Consider the following 25,458-nt stretch of genomic DNA (forward strand, 5'->3'; position numbering starts at 1 on the left):
TTCCCAGTGACAGGCTCTCAGAGGGGGTGGGGGGGCTGGCAAAACCCTGGAAGCAGAGAAGAGGAGAGCAGCCTTGGCCAGTCTTACTGCTAACATGTTGTACCTGGAAAACAATGCCCAGACTCAATTTAGTGAGGTAAGGCTTTAAGATTTTAGCCCTCTGCGTAGAGGTGCTTTGCTTCACTTCTTCTTTTAAATAAAAACAAACATAGTTGTGGTTCTAGTGACCCGACGTAAACCTGTCTGCAAGTGGTGTGTGGGAATCCTCTTTTCTGAGTGAATGTTTTCTGTAGTGGCTGTAGGAATTTCTTTTATTTTCTTTGCGTGTCAGGTGAAACAGTAGGAGCAAGAGGGAAAACAAAAATTCCTGGGTGACATTATGTATTCGAAGAAACACAATATTCAGGATTTTACAAAATTGCTTTTCCTGTAAGAAGAGCAGCGGAAGTAGACAGCATTCTGCTAGAAACTTTGAGTGTGTGAATGTAGCAGTGAGACAAATTCATTGATTGCGTATTAACTCTTTAATTCAGTTCTCCAGGCTTCACGCTAAAAGGAAATGTTTTTTTTTTTTCAAACTAATGAAGTAGGCTTGTTTAAAGCTAGCTCTTTTAGATGCATCAGTCCCGGGAGCTCATTTAAATATAGAGATCCTGTCCCTACTGTGAGGTGACTGAGGTAGAAGTTTACTGTGGTGGGAGGACAGACAAGTTACTTCAGAACAGAATGCTATTAACAATTGTGTGTGTGTGTGTGTGTGTGTGTGTGTACACGAAAGTGAGCATCAGAGCGTTCAAGATGTTAAGGTTTGGCAGTCCTCTGCTCTCTTCTTAGCAAGTTTGATTTAGAGATTTTAATCACTGGGCACAGGGATGAGGGGGAAGTAAACCTCTGGTCAGACTGGAGGGCTCTGAGGATGTTCCCTGAGGCCCGCGAGGCCTAACAACAATATTGGTTTACATTCCTAGGAAGACGCAGCTGTGTTGACACTGATCTGATTGGGAGGGTGCAGGGGCTGGCTGTCCAGAAAGAGTCCAGTCTTTCCTTTCCGATGGGAAGACCCGTAGGTGAATGCTCGGTTAAAGGAGGCTGGGGTGCGGGAATCCAGCTCCTTTATAGTCCAAACAAATCCTAGCACCCAACACACACGGCAAGAGGAAGAGAAGCAAAGGGCAGTAGAACAGGGCCAGAGCTGTGTGACTGACCATGCTGTTGTCTAGACGCCTGAACTGTGCAAATATAACAGGGGAAATATCAAGTTATCTCAAGGAGGAAAAGGAAGTGCCTGCTTTCCTTTAAAACAGACAGGCAGGCTTGCCTGTCCTTGCTAGAGAAACTTGAGTTTCTTGTTTTGCTCTCCTATTGAAAGAAATTGTTAGCAAACAATTTTAAAGAAATGCTATAAGTTGTATGTGCGTCCGGGTCTTTCCTTTGCGTCCGATGTTGCTCAGTTTCCATAATTAAGAAAACGGTCGGTCTGTCCATCTAATTCCGTCTGTATTTGTAGGCTGTTTTTGCGAAGTGAGTTTTAAGTGTCTAGGGGGTAGCTCTCTGTGAGGGAAGCAAAGTTCGTTCTGAGATATGGCTGAGGGTATTACAAACCTGGTGTCAAGGTACAAAGAAATGATTGCCTTAAAAATTTTCTTATCAGAAAAGCCATTTTTTAAAAAACATGGCAATGGTATATATCTGCCTTTTGTAGACAGTCATTTTTATGTGCAGGAATATGGCAACCTTATCATGAAGGAAATACCTCTACGCAGGCTTTTCAACTGCTAGGCAGAGACTAGCGAGGGTTCCGGAGGCCGCTGGGCCAGCTGCTGGAACACTCCTGAGTTGCCTAGAAGACAGCTACCAAAGAACATGGCTGGACTTCCTGTTGTCTGAATCACTTTCCTCATGCTTCATGGCTTTCTCGTTTTCCATCAGTGTATGCGTTATGTCGTAACTTCATGGCCAGCTTCTGTTATGACCAGCTTCCTTGTCTGTGTGGGCTTCTCATTAATATCTGGTGCTGCCTCTACGTATACGAAATATTTGGGTCCACATGCTTCTCTAACTATGGAGTTTTAATAAAGAAGAATGGCACTTTGATAGTCTTGTTTATCTGTACCCACCAATATAGAAATAGTAAGAATTATTAAACCTGGACAGGTTGGGGAATATAAAGGAATATAGAGCAAGTATTATTTATAACTATAATGTACTCTCTGGCTTAACATATTGTTTTAAACTTAACTTACTGAGAATTAGAGTTGATAATCCAAAAATTAGTAAAGAGGTAGTATGTTCCCTCGCTATCCTCTCTTCAGTTTTCCAGTTATTTCCCTGCAGCTGAGCTGATTCAGGGAAGGTGCTAATGAGCAGGAAGGGCCCAGAAGGAGGATATGGGTAAGAAGTGACAGGCAGGGCTTAAAGTCTGCCTTTGTGTGACAATGGAGAAGTACCAAGCCTGCACTGGGATCTAGTGCCAAGCTTGTAACCATCCCAGACTCAGATAAAGAGTGTTACAAGAAAGGAATTTCTTCACAGACCAAACTCTACTCTCTAAAACAATAACACAAAAAGAATGAAAAAAACAAAAACAAAAAAACAAACAAACAAATAAACCCTAGACTTAGGCCCTCCTAACCCTCATTACAATACTGCATCAATATCATGTGTGTGTGTGTGTGTGTGTGTGTGTGTGTGTGTGTGTGTGTGTGTGTGTGTGTGTAGGTGTGTGTGTGTGTAGGTGTGTGTGTGTGGGTGTGTAGTGTGTGTGTGTGTGTGTGTGTGTAGGCTCATGTGTATGTGTGTGGTGTATGTGTGTGCCTGTGTATGCGTGGTGTGTGTGTGTATGTGTGTGTTGTGTAGGCTCATGTGTATTCATGTGGTGTATGTGTGCCTGTGTATATGTGTGGTGTGTGTGCGTGTGTATGTGTGTGTGTACGAGTGTGCACACACCTGAGAGAGAGAGAGAGAGAGAGAGAGAGAGAGAGAGAGAGCAAGAGAGAGAGAGAAGAGAGGAAAAGAAATGAGGAGAGAGAAGCTTCGTTTCAAAAAGAGGTCTTTGCTGAAACATCCCAAGTTTGGAGAGGGAAAAGGACATTTTTGTGAATTGATACTAAACAGAATCCAAGACGCAAAATTCCATTTTACTACTCAGAGTTCGCCGTTTCTCCTTTTGGATGAGAGTGCTCTATGTGTACAACTAGGCACTACTTGCTACCATTGTTGTGCGGCACTCTGTGGAGCAACTGTACACACTCTGAAGAGGACTGTTGTAACTGACGTAGCTGCCCAGAGAGCTTTCCGTGAAACACTTGAGCAATGCTTCGGGGAAAGTACTGCAGCCTCGGTGAGGGCTCCTGCAGGCCAGGCCACTACTCACGCAACTACCTCAGGGCCTGCATGGTCCGCACAGCTTTCCCTATCTCTGTCCTTTCAGCGGCTGCCTTTTAAGTGGGAGACAGTGTTCTTCTTCCTTGTTAATAAATGCCAGTCCTAAGGATTCCCATGCAGGGCTTTAGATGAGGGACCTTCTCAGGCAAAGCATAGTGGCAGGCCGCAGCAGTAGACTGACTCTGGGTGTCAGCCACATAGTCACTCTCCACGAGGCTGCCTTGCCCTACCTGTTTTCCAATTGGGTGCCCTCAAGCCCAGAAGGGACTGGGAGAAAGAGATCTGAGATGGCAGATCATAGATCATACTTTCCTCGCTACTATTGGAAAAGAGATGGGCTGATAAACACTTATCCTTTATCTAGATAAGGGAAAGCTTGTTTGGTTTGTTGTTTTTTAGGAGAGCAGTGATCCTCCACAGGGGTGTGGGGGGCAGAAGTATGAATGAATGTTACCCACAGCAGCCCAATAGGACTGTCTGTTCTTTCCTCAGACTGCATTCATTTCTTGAGCACAAATCTGCCACAGACTTTCTTAGGCTTGAACATAGAGGATTTAGAATGGATTCGGTACTCTGCCCTGTTAAGGAAGTAAGGGTCTGTGGTCATGAGACTTGGTTTAGCAAGGATTTGAGTGAAAAGGTTAAGAAGTATGTCGCCTCAAGTGCACACTGGCTTTCTTTGGTGCACGCTTATTGCTTAGAAGAGAGGAACATAGGTTAAAAATATCTTATCTCAAGGATACCAAGTCAACCTTTTTGCTTTGTGGTTGAAGAGATTTCAAGTTTTATTACATATTGATAGTAAAAAAAAAATAGAGACAGCACTAGTGATCAAAAGAGAACTCAGTTAAAAAAGAAAATCTTTTCATAATTGCTGTAAACTTTACTTGTTTTCAAGGTGGCAATGCTTTCTAAACCTAGTGGACTCTCCCTCCCCTTTGATACCTGATGATGGACAAAGGTGTTCTCTGTCATCCAATGCTAATTTCAATGGTGCTTATAGAGAGTATCCAACAGGGTAGGGGATTTGGGGGCTAGAACACAATAGCTTGGAATGTCAAAAGGAAAGGCAGTTGTGCCAGAAGTTCATCTGACTCATGGTAGAGTCTTCATCGTGGTAGGGAAGAATCGTGGGCAACATGCAAAGTATTAGAGCAGAGTAAAAACCCCTGCGAGGACAATCGGGAAATGCCAAATGCATCTGCGGGATGCAGCTTGGAAGGACACATAGAATTCTCTGAATCTAGACATACAGGAAGGAAGGAAGGAAGGAAGGAAGGAAGGAAGGAAGGAAGGAAGGAAGGAAGGAAGGAAAATTTCTAGGGGACGTGGCAAAACACAGAAGGCACATGAGTTGGGTGCTGGCTGACATGCTCAGAAATGTCATATAGTGCAATGGAATAGAAAGTATGGAGTCAAAAGGATATAAGGTTAAAAATATTAAGGGGCTAAGAAGGTCCGTGCTACTGAGAGGAGGGTGTGTTGACAGTGCCGATGGCAAATCAGGGGTGAGCTCTGAGCAGAGCAGTGTGCGATCTCAGATGTGAGAGCTCATAGGGAGGAAAAATAAATGGCTTAGCCATGGACTATATGGAAATAAAAAAGGCATTTCTCGCACCCCCTATACATCAGCTGCCAGTTCTGCCCAGTTCCACTGCATTTTGCTTCACCAGGTGGAATAGTAGGAAGGAAGCCTTTCTCAGGTCTCAGTCAACTCAGGTACTCTCTGCCCAAAGCTCTCTTCAATAGCTGTGGTTCCTGTCAAGCTGAATTGGGGATACTTAGTCTTGTTTCACTCTGTTTATATCTGCTGTTCCAGCAAAATTATTAATACTACTCCTTTTCAGTTGCAAAAGTGTTCTAGTTGGTACACAAGTTATTTGGTTGCTCTAAAAATGGACTCTATTCTTTTCATATTTTCCCTAAATAAACTATTCCCAAATAAGAAGTGATATATAGATCAAACATCAGCCATAATCTGTAAAGATTATTTTTCCCATTAAAATGAACACTTCTGTATGACACAATAAGCCTTGAAAACTAAGTTTAGACACATGGACTGTTCTTGAAAGGGAGGCAGAAGTGAGTAAGTAGCAGTCACAGACCTTTGAGAATTTGCCAGCCTAGGTAGGACAGAATGTGCTCATAAATGATTCCAACTTAAAACCAGCCTGAGAGGGACACTGTAGTTTCTGAGAGAGAGAGAGAGAGAGAGAGAGAGAGAGAGAGAGAGAGAGAGAGAGAGAGAGAGAGAGAAACAGAGACGGAGACACAGAGAGACAGAGACAAAGACAAAGACAGAGAGACAGAGAGGAGAGAGAACATGAATTATTTATGATTATTTGTGAAAAATATTTCACGTGTTAGAGCTTCTACAATTCAGCAAATAATGGAGTGGAGGAAATGAGTGTGCAAAGAACATAGGTATAAAATTATCAAACTGTAAGAGAGAATAGAAGCAGATCAAGGCATACTGATTTGTAAAGAGAATATATTGATTTATATACTTCTGTGCATTAACAATGAAGGGCTTTCACAGAAACAGAGAACTGCAAGGGCTTATATGCTCTGAAACATGAATTCTGTTCACAAATTTGAGATTCATAACTTTGATGACATGCTCTGGGGTTTTGCTAAGGGGCACATTACAGCAAGAGAGAAGAATTAGCCCACAAGATGACTTGAACTGAAAGACATTGCAGATAACTTAGTTCCATAAGATTGTGTTCTAGTGACAAACTTCAGATGGTTTTGTTTGTCAGGAATTAATTATATTTCCTAGTCATCATAGGTCCAGGACACTGCTCTTAATAAAATTTGCAGTTCTGGAGATAAATATGGGAGACAAAATTCATTTGTGAGATTTGCTCGACATGAGAATTCCAGTTGGAATGTTTTAGAACAAATTCAGGTGGCAATGCCACCCCCCCCACCAAGTTAAGAAAAACATAAGAAACACATTTAGGCTTTAATTTCTCACATAAAGCATCTCACCCATGACATTTTAAATTTCGATTGGGGGGAGGAGGTAGCATCTGAAAAGTCATGTTGGGAAGAGACCTATCTTTGTCTGTAATACTGAACTTAACTTCCACAATCCCCCATCACTCTATTTCCCCAAGGAAGAGCAGCAGGCACCTGAGAATAGAAGTATAGAACAGCAAGACTAGTAGGACAGGCCATGGGTGGCTAGATGCTGATGGGGGATTTAATGACTTCATATAAAGACAAAGACAAGTTTGGTGTGATGTGGACCTGTAACCCCAGAATTCTTAAGGCAGAGACAGGAGCATTGCAGCAAGTTCAAGGCTACCCCAGGCTACACTGCAAGTTCCAGCAAGTTAGAGTCCATTTAAAAAGAAAATCAAAATGAAATAGATAAAAATCAAGGCAAGTGGAGTACATGGATAGAAACGAGGGCTGAGCTCCTTGATCAGTGGAGGGACACCCCAGCTTGCCTCACTTCCCTTTCTCTTCCTTCCCTGCCCCTGTCCCTCTGTGACACCAAACACATTCAGAAAGTGCCCAGCCTTGTCATCCTTTTAACCCTGCAGACTTTAGGGCACACAGCAGAGTTTCACAAAGTGCCACCTGCTATCTAGTCTCCTTTGAAGAAATAATTGAATGAAATATCTGCTAAGGTCTTTACAAAGACACTGTCTTATAATGTACACTTGGTTTTCTTATGTGATCTGGAAGTGTCCTATTTAAAACAACATTCCTCTTCATTTTCTTTCAAGACATTGGGACTTTGTTCAACTATTTTTAAAGAAAGGGTTTCTCCACGTAGTCCTGGCTGTCCTGGAACTCACTCTGTAGATCAGGCTGGCCTTGAACTCAGAGAGTCTCCTGCCTCTGCCTTCGGCATGCTGGGATTAAAGGTATGCAGGACTACCTCCCTCAGCCATGGTGCTTCTCAATTCTGAATGTATTTGATGTTGTACTGGGACTAACTCATGCGCCCTAAGTTTGAAATGAAGTCCTTCAAGAAGTTTCTTCCATGAAGACAAAGTGAGATTTCATGACCGTAGGTTTAAACTGAGATGGCCTCCCCCAGACAAATATCTATTTGTCAATTGAAAATTGAGCAGCTGGTGGTAAGGGAAACACACATTGATTATGGGAAGGGGAATAACCGAAATAGTTTTGGAAAAAAATTGACATTTCATTCAAAATGTTTCTTAAGTGACCAACAAAATGGTGAGGGGAAAAAATATTTATAAAAACTGTAGTGGGTGGCCAGAGGGAAAGAGTTGTGATCAACCCTCCTCAACCACTCTGGAAACACTACAAAGGAAAGAGTTCCCTGTTCTTATTGGGTGCAGAAGCCACTAATAGGTGCAGTTAGGATAATACCTCTGTGAGAATTGCCACCCCCAAAGAGAGCTTGCTTTAGACAGGACTCTGCACCAGCCCTCTCTTTCTTCCTTTCAAGCTTGGGCAAAACCCCCACAGGGGCCATTTCCAACCCAGGCAGGGATCTTTCTCAGGCTGCTTCTTTCTCAGATCACAGAGACAATGGGGAATATGCTCTGTTTACTCAAATCAGTCTGGATTAGTGTCAGTCTATTGATGGAATCAGAATTAAAAGGAAAACCATTACCCCTCACAAAAGGCAACAACATCAGATGCTTGGGGGATGGCTTGACTACTTTTAAACAGACTATGGGAGACACTTAACAGACTATAGTAGGGGACAGTCACACAGAGACACATGGCAAGACCAGGTGAGGGTAAGGCGATTGATTTTTCTAAGCATTGTGCATGGGAAATTATCTCAGCGGGCAGTGTTCCTGCACTTAAATGGCCAACATCTTGACTGAGGAGGTGGAGGAAGAGACTTGTTTGCTTGGTTGCTTTCTGTACCTCAACCCTCACAGGCCCATCTATTTATCTTCAGTTGGAATCCTCTGTAGTCATTAAGGCTCTCTGGGAGAATGGGTAGAGTGTAACTACATGCAGTTCCTCAAGCTGGCGTTCAGAATAAGATTTCCATGCTCTGAACCTGTGTGTACCATGTGTGTTTCCTCTGTCACTAGGCTGACATCTCTCAAACGATAGGGAGTGGGGTCTTTGCTTCTGAGCCCTCTGAAGGGCTACTGAATAGTGTTCTCTGAATGGTTTGGATGACCATCTGCTGCTGTGCTTCCAAGTGATATCTTCAGATAGCAATGTGACTTTTGGTATCTCATGAAAATAAGAGGATTTTTAAATAGTAGGCAAAATAATATACACATGCAAGGTTTGCCCTTGGTATAACACGGTTTTCCTTGATGTCTGATAGGTTGTTTGGTTGATTTTGGGTTTCCTGCAGTATGATGAGTTTTACTCACATCTGTTAAAATGTCAAGTGACATGAAAGGTTTTTGAAAAGATGGATCAGTTTAAGAATGGGTTGTACTGGGAACAGGTAAACAGGGCAAAGTAAATGCTACTTTCATATAATTGATTGCCTATGAGGGCAGAGAATGTGTGTGGTTAAAAAGGAAAGAGAGAGAGATTAGATTTTTATCTCGTATTGCAGTTAAAGTGTTTACTTGCTTCCATACTGATTGCTTGATTCAGTCTGTCCCCTTTGTGTCTCAGGCTGATCACCGGAGGCATAGTAGTGTAATCTGGGTGAATGAGCTTTGTGACTGGCAAACACCCTCTTCTGATTGGCTTCCGTGCTCTGAGAAATCCTAAGTCCTTTTGCTTAAACATGTCATCTAAGCCTTTTCCCTCGAAGACACCCACTGTGGAGCTGGCTGAAAAAGGGCCACTTCTCGGAGGTAAAGAAAGGGAGATGAGGAGTTAAGTGCCTTCAGGAGTGAGGCATGGCTTCACCAGAGCTGCTAACCTCAGTTTTGTTTTGCAGTGAGAAGTGACAGGTTAGAGGAGGACCCCAACGCCCAGGCTACTTCACACCATCTAATTACAAAGTGTAGTAAGGCATCGAAAGCGTTACCTCAGATGAAATGAAATATGTAGCAATCTGCCAGGCAGCTGACAAGCAAAAGTAAATTAGAGGGCTAGGGCCGAGACCAGCAGCAGACCCCAAATTTGATCTCTGGAGCTGAGCATCGAAGACATGGAAACAAAACTAAAATGAGAATGTGTGGCCTTGAGCTCCTCGTTTTTTAGTGGCAAGACCTGGGACTATACTCCTTGTTCTGTTCTCCAATATACACCTTGCACGTAAAGGCTGATGGATGGGCCTCCGAGTATGTGGTACAAAGCCCGAAAGAAGGTCCTAAGTTAGATCATTTCCAAGAAACAGTTTATAAGTTTGATACGCCAAAGTCTTAGGTCCTCACAACATACCTTTGTGAACTCTTCTAAAACAGACTGTTGGCTAACTGGACAGAAAATCCTACAATTCAGAGAGGGCTGGGCCAAGTCCGTGGCCTATCCACTAGAAACTAAAGGCCTCTCTAAGCTTTTATTCCAAAGGAACCTATGTTTGCCTGTAACTGTCTTTAGTAGGAAGACAAGACTGTCAAAATGGAGACTCTTGTGGCTGACCTACATGCATTGAAACAAAGGTCTAGACCATCAGGTGGGAAAAAAATCTCTGCCTTGGCACAAAAGTGAGTATGTGTTCATTTTCAGGAAGTAGAGGCTCCTTAGTAAGCTCCTCAGGTAGGTGTGAGCCACCAGGCATTACTCACTGCATGTGAGTGACAATTCTGGCTCCTCTGCTATGGGTTCCCACCAATGCTGAAGCTCAAAGAACAATTCCCATCTACAGAGAGTGTAAGCAACACAAAGCAGAGGTCATGGAGATTATAGGAGATGCCCTATGTTCTCTGCTGACAGACGGGTGCCGAGATGAATGCAGAGCTGCGTCAGGAGAAGCCAGCATTGCTTTGTTACCTTAGAAGAAGGAAGAGACTTTCGGAATGTGATTTGTAGCCTTACACTTGTTTCTGAGAGAACAGATTCCTGACATCTACCGTGCCACAGACATTTCTCCAAATAATAGGGATTTGTCACTCTCTGCAACACATATAATCTCCCATGAATTTATCATCTGTCAGAGTAGACCAATGTTTACAATATTTACTTACTGCAGTTACAATGATAATTATGTAGTGCCAAGAGGAAGGGTTATGAAAATGGGACGGAAAGGCGAACTCATCTGTCTGGGCAGTGAGAGGGTGTGTATGCAGAGGACGTGGAAACAGAAAGTTGATTAATGAACCAAGAGTTCACTTTTGAAAAGTTGAAGGGAGGGCCGTTTGCCAAAGGGAAGTTGTAATGACTACCTCTCTGGTCAGTTTAAAGATGGGGCCATTTTCTTAAGAGACTAGGGATCTTCTCACGGGGCTTACCACCCAGAGTGCCATGAAGAGATGTGCGCTATTCTTTTCCATGGAAGCTCCGAAGAGCTAGGGCTGTATTTGTAATTATGGATTAAATAGAGGAATCCCGAGAACAGGGGATGGCTTATTTGGCAGGGTGGAAGCATTTAGCTATCTGAAAAGACCACACTCCTTGAATGCAAATTTTAGATGAATATTCCAGGTGGACACTCACAGGTTCACAGAATGGAGTCCAATGAGAAGATTCGCTTCTCTAGTGTATCTAGCATTACACTGTGGCTCTTAATGTAATATTGAGCAAATTATTTTTTCCCATGATCTCTAGTGCCTTCATCTTTGAAATAAATATAAAATGTGAATATCTATGAGGACACATGGGCACCAACAGTGCAAAGCGCTTGAATATTATAAGGCCCAAGCTGAAGACCCGGTAGGAGTGTTAACATCAATAATAGCTAATATCTTTCCACAGAGAGGCTTGCGTATGAGTGCTATACATATATCACATTTTAGGGTTTACTTTGGCCAGTTATTACTATTTATTGAAGTCGGCATCTCCTGAGTCATGTCAGCATGAGCCACACATTTACCACAATGTAACAGCCCTCCTGTTTTGTGTCATGACATTGGATGTGGATTAAGCAGATGAACTGAGAATTGTTGATGAGCTCTGCAGTCACTGGATTGTATTTTCCATGGAGATGGCCTAATTCTCCCTGAAGATCTTCATTAGTGTGCACTGTCTTACCCCAGCATTACCATTATTATGCATAAATAGAGCAAGCAAAATATTCAGTTAATCTGGACTGATGATGCCTTTACAGAGCAAAATAAAATAATGGCCATAAACATACTTCTGCTTGTACTTTAATAAGTAGCAGACAGGTTGAACAAACTGAAACTCTGAGTTTCTCTTTCTAATATGTGTCAAGAATTACAAAACTAATTAAAAGTAGATTTCTACTGTCTATCAAACCTTCATTTTCTTGGTGCATAATGGTGTCAGACTTGAGATTCCTCATGATTTCTCTCTGTAGTGATTACCAGGGTGCATACTTACCAAAGCCCTTGAGTTAAAATTTCATTCTCTTAACTGAACTTTATATGAACTTTATATATTTCTCTTTAGCTAGATTTAGGTCAAGTTTTATTATCTTCAATGTACTTTCCTTTTTCTACCTTTTAAAATTCTCTGTCTAGTTTTTGTTGATGTGTTTGTCCCCTTGACGAGCAAACTTAATCCATTTGTCTGACCTGATTATATGATCTCTCATATGTCATAGAATCTGAACTCTCCAAGATTCTTGAAACTTTATGATAAAATATACAAGTTGGTACTCAGCCTATGCTTCAGGTTTGTTCTCACTTAAATACTTTATTCTTACATTTTGTTTATTATATGAATGGATATGTTTCATTTTCAGTGACTCATTTTTTAATAATCATGTAGCAACCAAGAAAGTAAAATATCTTATGCTTAATAAAATATGCTTTTCAGAAAAGGGGCCAGGACCTCCGTGGTTAAGGTAGAAAGATGTTGATCTAGTTCAACATTCTACTGTAAATATCTTCTTGACCTGAAACAGAATGCTTTCAGTTAATTATGTTCAATTCTAGCATAAAACAAACCATCTTTTTCTCAAGTGGGACAGGTGGTGGAAGGTTGAAAAATGGCAAGCATTTTTCCCTTAGGCTGTGTTTGTTGAAAAGCACTATCCTGCTAATATTATTGGATCAAAATGGAGTGTTGTGTGCTAACGAGTGAGGAAGGGAATGAAGGCTTTAAGAAGCCAAGGTCATGAAGAAACTGTTTTCTTTTCCCAAGACAGCTGTAGAAGGCTCACAAAGACTCCTTGAAGCCTGAGGCAAAAGATTATATCCGCTGAGGAAACTAGCTATGCCACTGAGACAGAGTTTTTTATATTTATTTTTTTAGGGCTTGTCCAGGTAAATCTTAACAAAGACAAAAATGATGATTCCATGCACCCATTTTGAAAGTAGGATCATAGCATCAGTTTAAAATTGCTTCACAGGGGTCTAATAGAATGTGAGAACTGGTACACCTTCCCATTGTCTTTGTGGTCTGATGCAGAATCTCAGTCCAAAGGAAGCTGGGGTCAAATTCGCTCACCTTCCTCACCCAGGGGACGAGCACATTGCTGGTAGTGTCAAGACTTAAGCCCATGTTGCCAGGTCTGAGAGTTCTGTTACACTTCTAAAATCCAAACAGAAATATGAGAAGCACTGAAGAGGTCTAATCCCTTTACCCAACAGTCATTCAAGAGCCAAAAATATTTTTTCCAAATGAAATATGTTGGTTATTTTTTCCATGTGATCTCAAAGTACCTAGCATAGATGGCAATATCTAAGAGAAAGAGATTAGGATATTTGACTTCTACATGTAAATTCTGGGTTTGTTTTCTGATTTTTGTTTTTTTTTTCCACACACAACTTTTACTTAAGCCCCATTTGCCAGGCAATGTTTAAATGACTTGTTTTGATACTTTATTGGTGTTAATTTTTCTAGGAAGGTGATATATGTTGAGCTTCAAGTGACTATAAATTCTGGGTTTTAAGACAGACTTTGCTCCTAGCAACCTATTGAAATATTACTGAGCTCGTGTGGAGGGAAGTCGGGTCTATAACATGTTCAAAATCTAAAATGGTCGCTGAAGAAAGAAAAATAAAATGAAGCTCTAGGGGCTGTATTCTTAAAACATTTTCACAGATCAGACATAGAAAAACCGAATTTGATGCAGTCCTAATCCTGGACATCAGAGTTGACGTTTAGTAGGACACGGATTAGAGTCTGTTGACAACTGGAGATGCAGACCTTACAAGGAACTTCTCTTCTATTTGGTAATTAACAGTTGTACATGTTCTTTGTCTATGACCAAAGCCAACAGATTTTCAGTCGTGGGAATCCCTAGTTCTGTAACAACCCTATCTGTGTTCCCCAGCATTCGTAAGGTGTTCTGTGACATCTCGGAGGGTAGTATACTCTTGTGAACACCAGGTGCTTCACCTTGCAGTGTGAAGATGAGTTCATTTATGAAGAATGTGAATATGCTTCGGGGAAAGCACTGGTGGTACTTGGGGTGCTGTCAAGGAATGCTCTATTTCCAAGTAGCTTCTACAGGATATAAAGCAACTGGCTAAAGTCAGAGGAAATCAACTCTTTTATCATATTAGGAGTACATCAGATAGCAACAAATTGTGCCCATTTTCGTCTTCATATTTTCTGAAAAGAAGGCTGCCTCTTTTTTTTTTTTTTACAACATTGACCTCCCTTTTTTCTGTATGTGTGTACAGTATCTTAGGGATATTCTGAGATCAAGTAACTTTATCATTAGAAAGAGAATCTCTCCTCTATATTTCATTTTTATTATTACAATTATTTTGTCCAGATTTGAGGACTGAACCCAGGGCCTTACACTTGCTAGGCAAGCACTCTACCACTGAGCTAATCCCCAACTCCTATATGTCATTTTCAATCCCATAACACTCTTTGTTACTAAAAAAAAAAAAATGCCTAGTGGACTTCATCCCAGGGCAATGCTTGTGTTTGATGCACAAATGTCATCTCCTAGTCCTTGTCAGCATTAATAATCAATTAGCATTCCAGCATAACTCACTTCTCTGTGTGTTCATGGGATTACCAAGAGGAAAGAAGGGGACAATATTGTTTCTTCCTCTCTACCTGCTTCCCTTTGCTGGAAAACAATTCTTCTATCGCCTACCCAGTTTCAAATAATGATGGTTCATGCTAGGATTAAACACAGTTAAGACACTCCATTTGAGAGCTACAGGGAACATCTTCACTTAACTTCCTAATATCAGGCATTAAAAAGGCTTCAAAATGGATGAAGAGGCCCTGAGTTTTCATCTTGCATTAAGCACTAGAATTTATTTTCCTGTCCTGTCTGGGGAACCCTTGCAATTCTGAGCACTGTTGGTTGGTCATTGGTCAGTCAATGTATGCAGACACTACTCCAGTAAAAGAAAGAAACAAGTGAGACTTCTTAAATAGCAGGGCTTTCAAAAGCAACTTGACTAGTACTATTTCCCGTGGCTTTTTACTTACTGATTTCTAATTTACTTACCGATTTCCAACAATCTGGGAAATGTGTCCAAGAAGGATTTGTACATATACGTGTTTACCATTATCCCATGCATGTTCATTTCTCTTTATAGATGCTAGAAAAAAAAATCAAAGACGTTGTATTTGTTGTCATCTAAGCCCATAATTAGAAGCATCGAATTTATAATTTGTAAAAACTGAGACAATTGAATATACTACTGGTTCTTGATTTTTAAGCATAATTTGTGATATATTTAAATTATTTCAACTTTCCACTTTTTATTGCTGGATAACAAATAGAATTTACATAATCCTGAGGACTCTAGTTTTGTGTTATATATGTGTATATATATTGAGGAATTAGTAGGAACAAATCATTCTGTTTCTAATCTAGGATTTTACTGAGCCGCATAGAACTTAAGAACATGGCATCAGAAGCAGGTCAGTCAGCAGTCGCTGTGCTCTCTGTGACTTTGGGAAGACAGTTTCTTCTTTGGTATCAAGTGTGTTCAGCCTTGCAGCCAGGGCAGGGCCTGCCTTTGAGATGCCTCTGTAAATGGCATTTTACTTTTTCTTCAGTCCTTGGAGAACTGATGTGTTTGCTTACTGGCTTTTAAAACTTGGCCCCCAACTTTTTTCTTTATATGTATTGGGGTGGAGGGGGGAAATTCAAAGGGCCGGTGTCTCTTTGTTCTATTCCAAGCCCACAATTAGTTGATGTTTCTGCTGTGTAGCTGGAGGGGGAGGGAGGGGTGGGCCAGCAGTCTTTTACAGCCTACGAGAAAGTGTTCTGCTAGCTTCTTTGTCCTTTTTGTCAGGGACCACTGCCTCCCTAATTGTCCTGCTCTAGGGAAGCACGTGCCCTTGCCAGCATTATCTGATTCCTACAGGACTTTCAAGAGTACTTTGTATACTGACCCTTAAGGAAGCACAAATAAGATTTCTTCAATCCCCTTCCCAAGCTGTGGCCTCCGGCTGGCTACCTAAGAGCTTTAGTTTAGCAACGTGTAGACACCTTTGTACCTGCCTCTGTTATTTTTTTTTTCTACCCAAGGTGTCTACCTGTAGTTTAGCCACACCTGTCTGGAAGGGAGGTCGAGGGTGAAGGGTAGGTAGGAGAGGGATAGGAACTGTAAAAGTCAGAAGGGAGAGAAGACAAGACAAACAGCTGCACTTGTCAACATGGGGATAAGTGTAAATAGATTAATAGTTATTTACAGAGCAAATGGGAGGTGGCATTCAACAGTGGAATGTGAGTGTCTGAATGGAATGGGATGGGTGTGCGGCTGTGGCCATTTCGGCAGATGCTCTCTGGACTGAGTGGAATGACCGAGCCTGTTTATCTCCTCCTGAGACAGAGTTAAGATGGATAAAACATGCCATTAAAGCTTAAAATGAAAAGCAAAATTCAAGCCTCCACTTCTCTCTTTTCCTTCCATTTCTTCTTTCCTTCCTTCCTTCCTTCCTTCCTTCCTTCCTTCCTTCCTTCCTTCCTTCCTCCCTTCCTTCCTTCCGTCTGTCTTTCTTTCTTCCTTCCTTCCTTCCTTCCTTCCTTCCTTCCTTCCTTTCTTTCTTTCCTTCTTCCTTCTTTCCTTCCTTCCTTCCTTCCTTCCTTCCCTCCTTCCTTCCGTCTTTCTTTCTTTCTTTCCTTCTTTCCTTCCTTCTTTCCTTTCTTCCTTCTTCTTTTTTTTTTTTTAAAATCTTTTTTCTGTTCTTCATGATTTCCACAGCCTGATCTCTCAGGATTGTATTTTATCAAAACTCTAGTCTCCTTACCTCCTTTTAAAAATATGTACCGGCAGGAATCCTTCTCTTCCCGTCATTAGCTGGAGGAGAAAACAAGGCTATTGCAGCTAAGACAAATGGAACTATAAGCTGGTGAACGTTCTGGAAACAGGCTCACTGTGACTCTGGTTAAGGGACAACTGACAGCCACTGTCAGCAGACTTGAGGCAGTTTCAGAATTTCTAGTCTGTCTGGGGGTCGTTGCTTTGGGTAAGTTATTTTCCCCTCTCTGATAATGAGAAAGTTATTTTTCAGGTAAATGGGCAGATTTTGATTTATTCCATATTCATCTCACTGCAAATATGAAGTATTCCTAAATTATGTCTACCACCACGTTTGTTTGGTTGATTGTTTGTTTTGTTTTGTTTTGTTTTTTGAGACAGGGTTTCTCTGAGTATCCCTGGCTATCCTGGCACTCTCTCTGTAGACCAGGCTGGCCTCCAACTCATAGGATCTGCCCAACCCCGTCTCACAAATGCTGGGATGAAAGGCATGTGCCACCGTGCCCGGCTCTACCATAGAACTTTATCTCTAGCTAACACATGAAGAGTACAGATTCCTTAAAATTAGACCTGGGTGACAAGCTACTGTTGTGTGGTAGCCAATGCAGATGGTAAAGCTGACTGTGGGGGTTCAGGTCCACCAGACCCAGTTCCTTAGTAGAATAAGACAGGAGGATGGCTGAAGTCGAGAGTTTGAGTCTTATCTGAGAAAAAGGCAAAAAACACCATCTCAGAACATAAAGTCTGCAGTGGCATTTCACGGACCACCCAAGTCATTTCAAACTTGTCCCCAGGGTGGTCGGCTGTCACATGATTTAGATTTAGTGCTAAAAAGAAATTTTGCCTTATGTGTATAACCATTTGATATTTAACTCCTATAAATCTATCAGTTGCTCATTTTTCTTATGAATATTGTAGCAACATGAGAGCTACAGCTAGGCACAATGGCTGCTGCTGCTGCTACTTCTATTTCGTCGTCATCATCTTCTTCTTCTTCTTCTTCTTCTTCTTCTTCTTCTTCTTCTACTACTACTACTACTACTACTACTACTACTACTACTACTACTACTACTACCTCCTCTTCTTCCCCCTCTTTTTTTCTTCCATTTCCTCCTTTTCCCCTTCTTTTGCCTTCCTCCTCTTCTTTCTCCTCCTCCTCCTCCTCTTCTTTTTTCTTCTTCAAGCAGTAATACAGACAGCATTTATTTAAAGTAATTTCTCAGCAGTACCATGCCCTGCTGTGTCTGTTTTGAGTAAGTGTGTACTCTAGTTTCCAAGAATCACACAGTTGCACTGGGTGCTACCTTGTACCACACAGATGGGTGACTTGACTTGGTACATGACGTCTTTGGGACACCATGCCCAAATTTTCACAAAGCACACCAAATAAAGCCAATTTTATTGAGCAATGAACTGTAGCTTACATGACTAATGGTACGGTGTCTGGGTATCTTCACAGCCACAGTACACGAACCTGGGGCTCCTGAACGGCATGGACCAGCAGATTCAGAACGGCTCCTCATCTACCAGCCCCTATAACACAGACCATGCACAGAACAGCGTGACGGCACCCTCGCCCTATGCACAGCCCAGCTCCACCTTCGATGCCCTTTCTCCATCCCCTGCCATTCCCTCCAACACAGATTACCCAGGCCCACACAGCTTCGATGTGTCCTTCCAGCAGTCAAGCACCGCCAAGTCGGCTACCTGGACGGTAAGAGAGTCTTACTCCAAGCCCCAGGATGGTCTTCACCATGTCCCAGGATTTCTCCCTCTTCCAAGTTCAAATATTACTTATCCTATGAGGAAATAAGTCATTGTTGAATGCTGAACAGTTATCCAGAGTTTAGATGATAGTCAACGCAAAAGCTTTGCCTCGCCTGGCAATCAAATGTACCGGTTTTGACCAGTGCAGTGATTTTCAGTCTGTTTGTTCCTGACTGCTGCACCCTCTCAGGAGGTGCTTTGTATGCAGTTTCAGGAATATGGAAAGCATTGGGACAATGAAAAGCATCACTGTCCTAGAATATAGACAGTTTCCAAGGTGTGCTGTGAAGGATGACAGTGTGTTAAGAAGAGAGTAACAAATAAAATGGAATAATTTAAGGCAATAAACATCACTTCCTAAGACCAATATGCTTATGCATTTAGAGGCTATAGCATGGATCATCATTTGTTGATATATGATATATAATACATATACACGTATCATATATATTCATTTAAAATGCTTTCCCCTCCCCGCATCAAAAAAAAATCTCTACAACTCTTCAGGACCCTGAGTTAGTGCAAAGGGATTCTGATTTTAAATGTTGGAGAAACCAACTTTCCATGTTTCCTGGCTATAGCTTTTCTAATGCTTATGCATCCATCCCTGTCTCCAAGTTAAAAAATAAACAGACGCAGGGACAGGGGGCGCAAGGCTGTAATCATAGCTACTCTTGAGGCTCAAGACCGAGAGTTGCCATTTACCTCCATTCCTAACAACTCAGAGAGACCCAGAGTCAAAGAAAAAAGACACCCAAAGGTACTGGCTACTGTTAAAGACCGGCCATGCATGTGAGGCCCTAGGGGAAAAAATAGAATATTTATCTCACTTCTCAGTTTACAATGTACTACAGAATAACATAAATACCAGTCACATATAAAGGAAGAAACCTGCAGAGCTGGTTTAAACTGTTTTCACCAGAGGACGCTAAACATAGCAGCATGTATATTTATCAGATAATTTACTGTTTTTGAAAATCCTTATAAATATCATTATTTTATTGAAATATTGTTTTTACAGCTTGGCTAGTCCTTTGCCTTCTACTCTCAGACAGTATCTCTCTCTGCTTTACCTTCTAGAGCAGTGGTTCTCAACGCGTGGGTTGTGAATTCATTAGGGGTCAAAGGATGCTTTCATGGGTGTTGCATATCAGATATTTACATTAAAATTCACAATAATAGCAAAATCACAGTTGTGAAGTAGCAACAAAAAATTTTATGGTTGGGGTCATCACAACCTGAGGTACTGTATTAAAGGGTTGCGGCATTAAGAACAGTGAGAACCACTGTTATAGATGGTACTGAGTTCACTGTCCTCTTTCACCTGACATAGCATCCATGGTGTTTATGGATAGCCCACATTTCTCACATATTCTGGCATCATCTTGTATCTGGTCCTTCCTTTCCCCCTCGCGTTTTAGTAGCAGATAGCGTGATTTTGTATCGCTCGCCTACTGTGAGAAAAGCTAGAGAACATGCAGATTGACCCAAATGCTTACAGTTTGTAGGGCTGGGTGTTTTAACTTCTGCCTCCTCGATGGAGTGTGCCATTGTGCTTTCTGGCTTTTCAATGAGGATGTCCCTAAACTGTCTACAAATTAAATTTACTTCAGTGTTCTCTTTCCATGGTTTGAGAAGGCGCTCTGTTACAGCTCATATTTGAGCTATGAATGCAAGTGCCAGGTTACATTTTCATTTTCCCTCCACGTCTTGCTCGCCAATTCCATCACGATCTTTTATCTCATTGGTATTTACAATCCTGAAGATGGATGCAGAAGTTGAGTAGATTTCCCAGTGATGAGCAGTTTCTCAGTGATGTTCTGCTGTCTGCATGACAGCATCCTCTCTCACAAAGACAAGTTAATGTAGGATGGGAAGAGGAGGATGGTACTCACAATGCTCAGGATCACCCTTAGTTGATTGGTTACTGAGTCCTGAGTCCACATGTCTAAGGAGATAAAGGGCATATAGAGACGATCAAAGAAATACTGATTCCCTTCTAAAGTCATGTAAGAAGAGTGAAAATGAAGCTCGATGCATGTAGAATAGACCAAGCTTCCTCCTCTCTCTTTCTCTCATCACTTCTTCTCCAAAACCTAAAGACCCACTTATATTTTTGACCCAAAGCCAACCCATCTACGATGAAGAATCTTCTCTCAAAGATACAAATTTTCTCACAAAAGTCTTGAGGTATACTGCTTAAAATATAGATTGGGCAGGAAGAAAATGATTTGTAAATATATGCTGATAAAATAACCTTGATGTGAAAGCAATATCAGAAGCCCAAGGTTGGGGGAGGGGGAATACAGTTATTTCGGTTTCAATGTTCTGGTTAAGAGCCAGAAAGCTTGGATCGTGGTATGATTGTCAGTGTGACCTAAACTAAGTCACATGAGTCATCTGGAGTTTCATAGTTGGGTTCTTTGGTGAGGACAAAGATGGTGATAGTTACTGTTGTCAGAGGTGAGGTGGCAGTACTAATAATCAGGACAGAAAGCTTAGAGCAGACAGGGTTCTCACCAAGCATACTGCCTTCATGGAGAAGTGGAGCTTGTCAGGCGGTTTGACATCTCTTGGATGGCTTGCAGTTGTCTACAATCTCTATAGAATGAGGGTCCCACTAGTGTATCACAACTAGCTATAGTTTTATTAAATTTATTTATTTATTTACTCTCAAACCACCTTATTTCAAAACTACTGGCATTTCTTCAAAATCTCAGTCACTGGATTCCTTATTCAGGTAACTGTAACAATGACCTATGGAGATAGTATTTCTCGATTAGGAATATTTATGCTTTGAACACAATAGCAACTAATTATATACATATTCTTAAATTCATATATCGGCTTTGCGTTTCAAAGAAAAGTTACTTAAGTATCTTAGTTGTGCCTGGTAACTAAGCATTTTACCTCCAGCTTTAAAATGCGAAGCATCAACAAATCGATAAATTAAGTCATGCCCCAGGACCTCACTCCAGAGAGTAACTTCTCTGTGTTCTCTATGCTGCCACTTTTTCTGACAAAAGGTAGACACATGCCAGAGTAGGCCTGACTGCCTACAGGGCTGGTGTCTAATATCCCAATGCCCCTGTGTTCTGTAGAACTTGTCTCTAATATGCTGATGTCCAACAGACTGACGGACATTTTGTGCTATATTACATAGCATTTACTTCCCAGGTATCTTTGCATTTAAAGCAATTTACTCTAAACAAGATGCTACATCTTGGGTTTTCCCTCAAACTGGAAGTAACTGAAGTAGCTGCTTAGTCCTTCTGGTGACATTATAGGAAGGAGTTTGGTTTGGTTTAGTTTGGTTTGTTTCTTTAGCTGCTGTATCATCTGTCATCATGATGTTCTTTCTCCAGAGTATTCTGGTTTTACTCTCTGCAATAGTGTCAGCATATAATAAGATGCTTGGAGACCAGGGACATATACCCATCTCACTTCTGCTCTAAGTAGCTAGAGTGACTATCGCTCTAGTTCTGGGAAGGTATATGTTTTGAATCTCTTCCAACAAAATAAAGCAAACTGACAAGGTTTCTCTACCGTAGCTTTAACACACACACACACACACACACACACACACACACACACACACACACACACACTCTTACCCTCTCAACTAGAACTTTAAGGTTTGGTTTTAGACCTTCTTTCCATAGTTAGATTGACACTAGTTAGAGAGGCCTCTTACTTAATAATCTATGAATGGTTCAATGGTTTACCGGAGACTTATCATTCACAAGACATTGGAAACAAAGCACTTAAAAGTCATCAAGAAAGGCAAGCACAGATTTCACCTCTGTGACTTACTGTTATAACTTGGACTTGCTCACAGACTAGCCCTCTTGGAATCTGACTTTGTTTGTTTGTTTACCTCCTCTTGTTTTTATTGTTTTATTTTTATTTTTTGGGACCCTTACTTTCTTTGTATGTATACATAGATGTCAACACTGTTCTAAAGAATGTCTCATGAGTAAATGTATCTATTAGTAGTAGGCAAGCCACAGACACACACTTGGTCATCATTTCCAATTTATCTGAGTCTGAACTTGTCAGTTGAATTTGAGTCTTTCTGTATTGCTAACTTACGGTAGCTTTGCTGAAGGTACAGTTACATAACAGGTAATAAGTTTTTTAAAGTCCCCATTAACTTTTGAAATGATTTTGAGATATTAACATCCTTACTTCATTCACTAAGGACTATAATAGTATCCCCTATCTGAGTACACAGGAATAGGACATAGCAACATAAGAGGTTTTCCTGAATACAGGTTGCTATTAGTTTTCCTGTTTCTTCAGCATGCTCAAGTTCATGTAGGCTCGTCTCACCAACACAGGCATGGACACTTTCTATTTATAAAACATAGTGATTTAACACACCTCTTTACCATCTTTAATTTGCTTTTATATAGTAGGATGGTGTTTCTTTCTTCCCTGTGTGGCCAAGGAAGCAATGTAAGTTCCTTTCTGGAGAGTTTGCCTTTGACTTTCAGTCAAACATTAATGGATGTCACCAAAACACTTGGTAGCTAGTTCCACATATGGAGCGAGCCATATGTACAGATCAGAATGCTAGATAACTATTAAACAGAACCTTGGGTACTGGTGTGAAGTGTGAAGTGTTTCATGGGTGCAAAGAGGAGAACAGAGAATAGTGGGAAAGAAGCCTGCAGCTGAAGGCCAGGGTTTTGTTTGTTTGTTTTCTACTGGACTGCAGCAAGGAAGTTGCCTTCCACAGATCTAGGCTGGCTCTGAATATTGACCTCGGCCATACACCTTTGCTAGCCGTGGCATTATTCATTTATTCAGTCACTTATTTAGCAGCCCATGACATAAGTAGATTGAATTCTCTGTGAACACCTTTCTTTTGAAAAATACTGAACTGTATTCAGACTAAGATCATGACATTGCTCTTGGGATGAAAAAATCATTTGGGTTCTTGTATTTTTTTTTTTCTTTTTATAAATCTCAAAGACTTGTTAGGTAGAAACTCTATCCTAGATGGGATAAACATGGGGAACATGGTGGGTCCTAAACAAATATAAGGAAACCTGTTTGTAGCTAGTTTTGAGCCATATCCTCCAGTTCTGAGACTTATCGTGAGCTTTCCATGAACAGGGCCTTTCTACTTTGGCCCCTGGTTTGCAGACAGCCTTCGTCCTTTGCTTTTCTTAATCATACCAGGTTCCAGCCGTGTTCAGAGCTTTGGAGAATCCGCCTGGAGCCAGCGGAGAGATTAGGGAGATGCAGTTTGAAAAGGGAACAACTCGTTCCCTGGCGAGTTCCATTGATCCCAGCAATTGAGTCTCTGTCTCACAGAGAGCCAAGCGGGCTGCGATGTGCGCCTGTGGCCCACTCCCTGTCATCAGGTTACCTGTAACGTAAGACTTTCAGGGACAGGCTGCCAGCTCTGCCGAAATCAAATGCAAGGCAGCCGATTGCATGGCCCTGTGGAATTCAGACTCTTATGGCTAGCCCATCAAAGGACATGATAAACTTCTCCATGTTGCCTATGATTTGCAGATTCTTCTCATAGAGAAAATATTTCTGGGCTCAAGCTTTGGCTCAGTGATGAAGTTTAGTTTTAGCCTACACTAGATTCCAGGTTCAATTTCTCACAAGCTCTGTCTCTGTCTCTCTGTTTCTCGCTATCTGTCTCTTTCTCTCTCTCTCTGTCTCTCTGCCTTTTTTATCTCTCTGTCTATGTCTTTCTTTTATACATATAAACACAGAGACACACACACACACAGACACACACACACCACAGACACAGAGACACACACACAGACACACAGACACACACACAGACACACACATATACTTTAAGCCTTAATTTGGCCTTAGTAGATTCTCACAATTAAGTGACAGTTAGATTTTATAGCTGAAGGACAGGAGAGAAATTGGTAGCCTATAACAAAGATATTTTTAGTTCTTGGCATAGCTGTTCTGTAAATTACCGGAGATACATATAAACACATCTTTCTGTACATCAAACACACTAATGAGTTACCCAAGCTATTTCTTAGAACACAGAGTACTAAGTAAGAATGCCTCAAATAACATGCTTGGTGACTCTCAGAGACGGTTAAAGTGACTGCCTTTGGGGTTTGGATTTACACACATCCCTGGACAGGCATGCTACAGAAGAAATGTTCCCCAATCCAGAACATAATTACTCAGCCATCTAGCTAAATCCGAGTTCATCTAATCTGATGTTGATCACTCTCCCACTTTCTTCTGATGATTTCTAGACTGAAGCATGGAGTTTCTTTCACAACAATTAATGGTGGTTTATTGTGTATGAATATAGTGTGGACCATTGATCCAACAGAAATAATTTCTAAATTATTACTTTCACACTACAAAAAGAATCCATGTTGTTCCCTGTCTCTCTTATTCTTTCTTTTCTTCCCATCCCTAAATCTCCACCCATTCTTCCTCATCTTCTCTATGCTTCTTCTTCCTGTCTATCTCCTTCTTTCTTAGTTATCACTTGTGGTGGCCAACCGAGTTTCATAGGTATCACACACTAGTCAAAGAGTGTGTCATTTCTCTATTTCCTTGGAATGGTGGGCTAATGTGGAGAAAATCTTGATGCTACCAGTGTAGGCATTTTCAAGATCAGAAGTCAGACCCCTGAAGCTTCCAATTCAACAGACAACTTGATTAATGGTAGGCTATGCTAGCGTAGAGAGCTCAGAGATGCTAGTGCAAGCAAGCCTACTGCAAATCCTGAATGGAAATGGGTTGACCCTGCATGTCTGCAGAATCCCCTGCCTTATAGTCCCAACCACTTGTCTTAAGGGAAGCCAGGCCTGTTATTAAATAATGCAAGAAAGACTAGTGACTCTGATTTGCATGTGACACCTCCAGATCTTTAAATGATAGCAATATCTTCTTTTAAAATGTAGTAAAATACTATAAGACAAAATAATAGGCTAAGTTTTCATCCTGTTCAATGTATTGACAGAGACAAGTGAAGGTTACTTGAAGTTTGAATAAAATAACCATAGTCCTCTAAGGTAGAAAGTTTCAGTTAATATCAGCTATGTTTCATTAAGTAGTAATTCATTGTCCCCTTCACAGGAAATAGACATTGAAATCTTGTTACATGTAACCAAGCAGTACATTG

At 41.2% G+C, this 25,458-nt stretch overlaps 1 protein-coding gene across 10 annotated transcripts in view; it reads left to right on the plus strand.

Annotated features, from left to right (window-relative positions):
• Tp63 (tumor protein p63) overlaps positions 1 to 25,458 on the plus strand; it is a 197,094-nt gene that overhangs the window by 105,864 nt on the left and 65,772 nt on the right. For 6 of the 10 annotated variants that reach the window (XM_032899239.1, XM_032899243.1, XM_032899245.1 and 3 more), the window contains exon 4: positions 18,016 to 18,270. In XM_032899239.1, coding sequence (XP_032755130.1) covers positions 18,016 to 18,270 — 255 coding nt within the window. Of the gene's footprint in view, positions 1 to 94; positions 137 to 18,015; positions 18,271 to 25,458 lie in introns of those variants that run through there. The other 4 variants (XM_032899242.1, XM_032899247.1, XM_032899248.1 and 1 more) reach the window with 2 other exon arrangements.

The sequence above is a fragment of the Rattus rattus genome, chromosome 4 (genome assembly GCF_011064425.1).
Source record: "Rattus rattus isolate New Zealand chromosome 4, Rrattus_CSIRO_v1, whole genome shotgun sequence".
Lineage (NCBI taxonomy): Eukaryota > Metazoa > Chordata > Mammalia > Rodentia > Muridae > Rattus > Rattus rattus.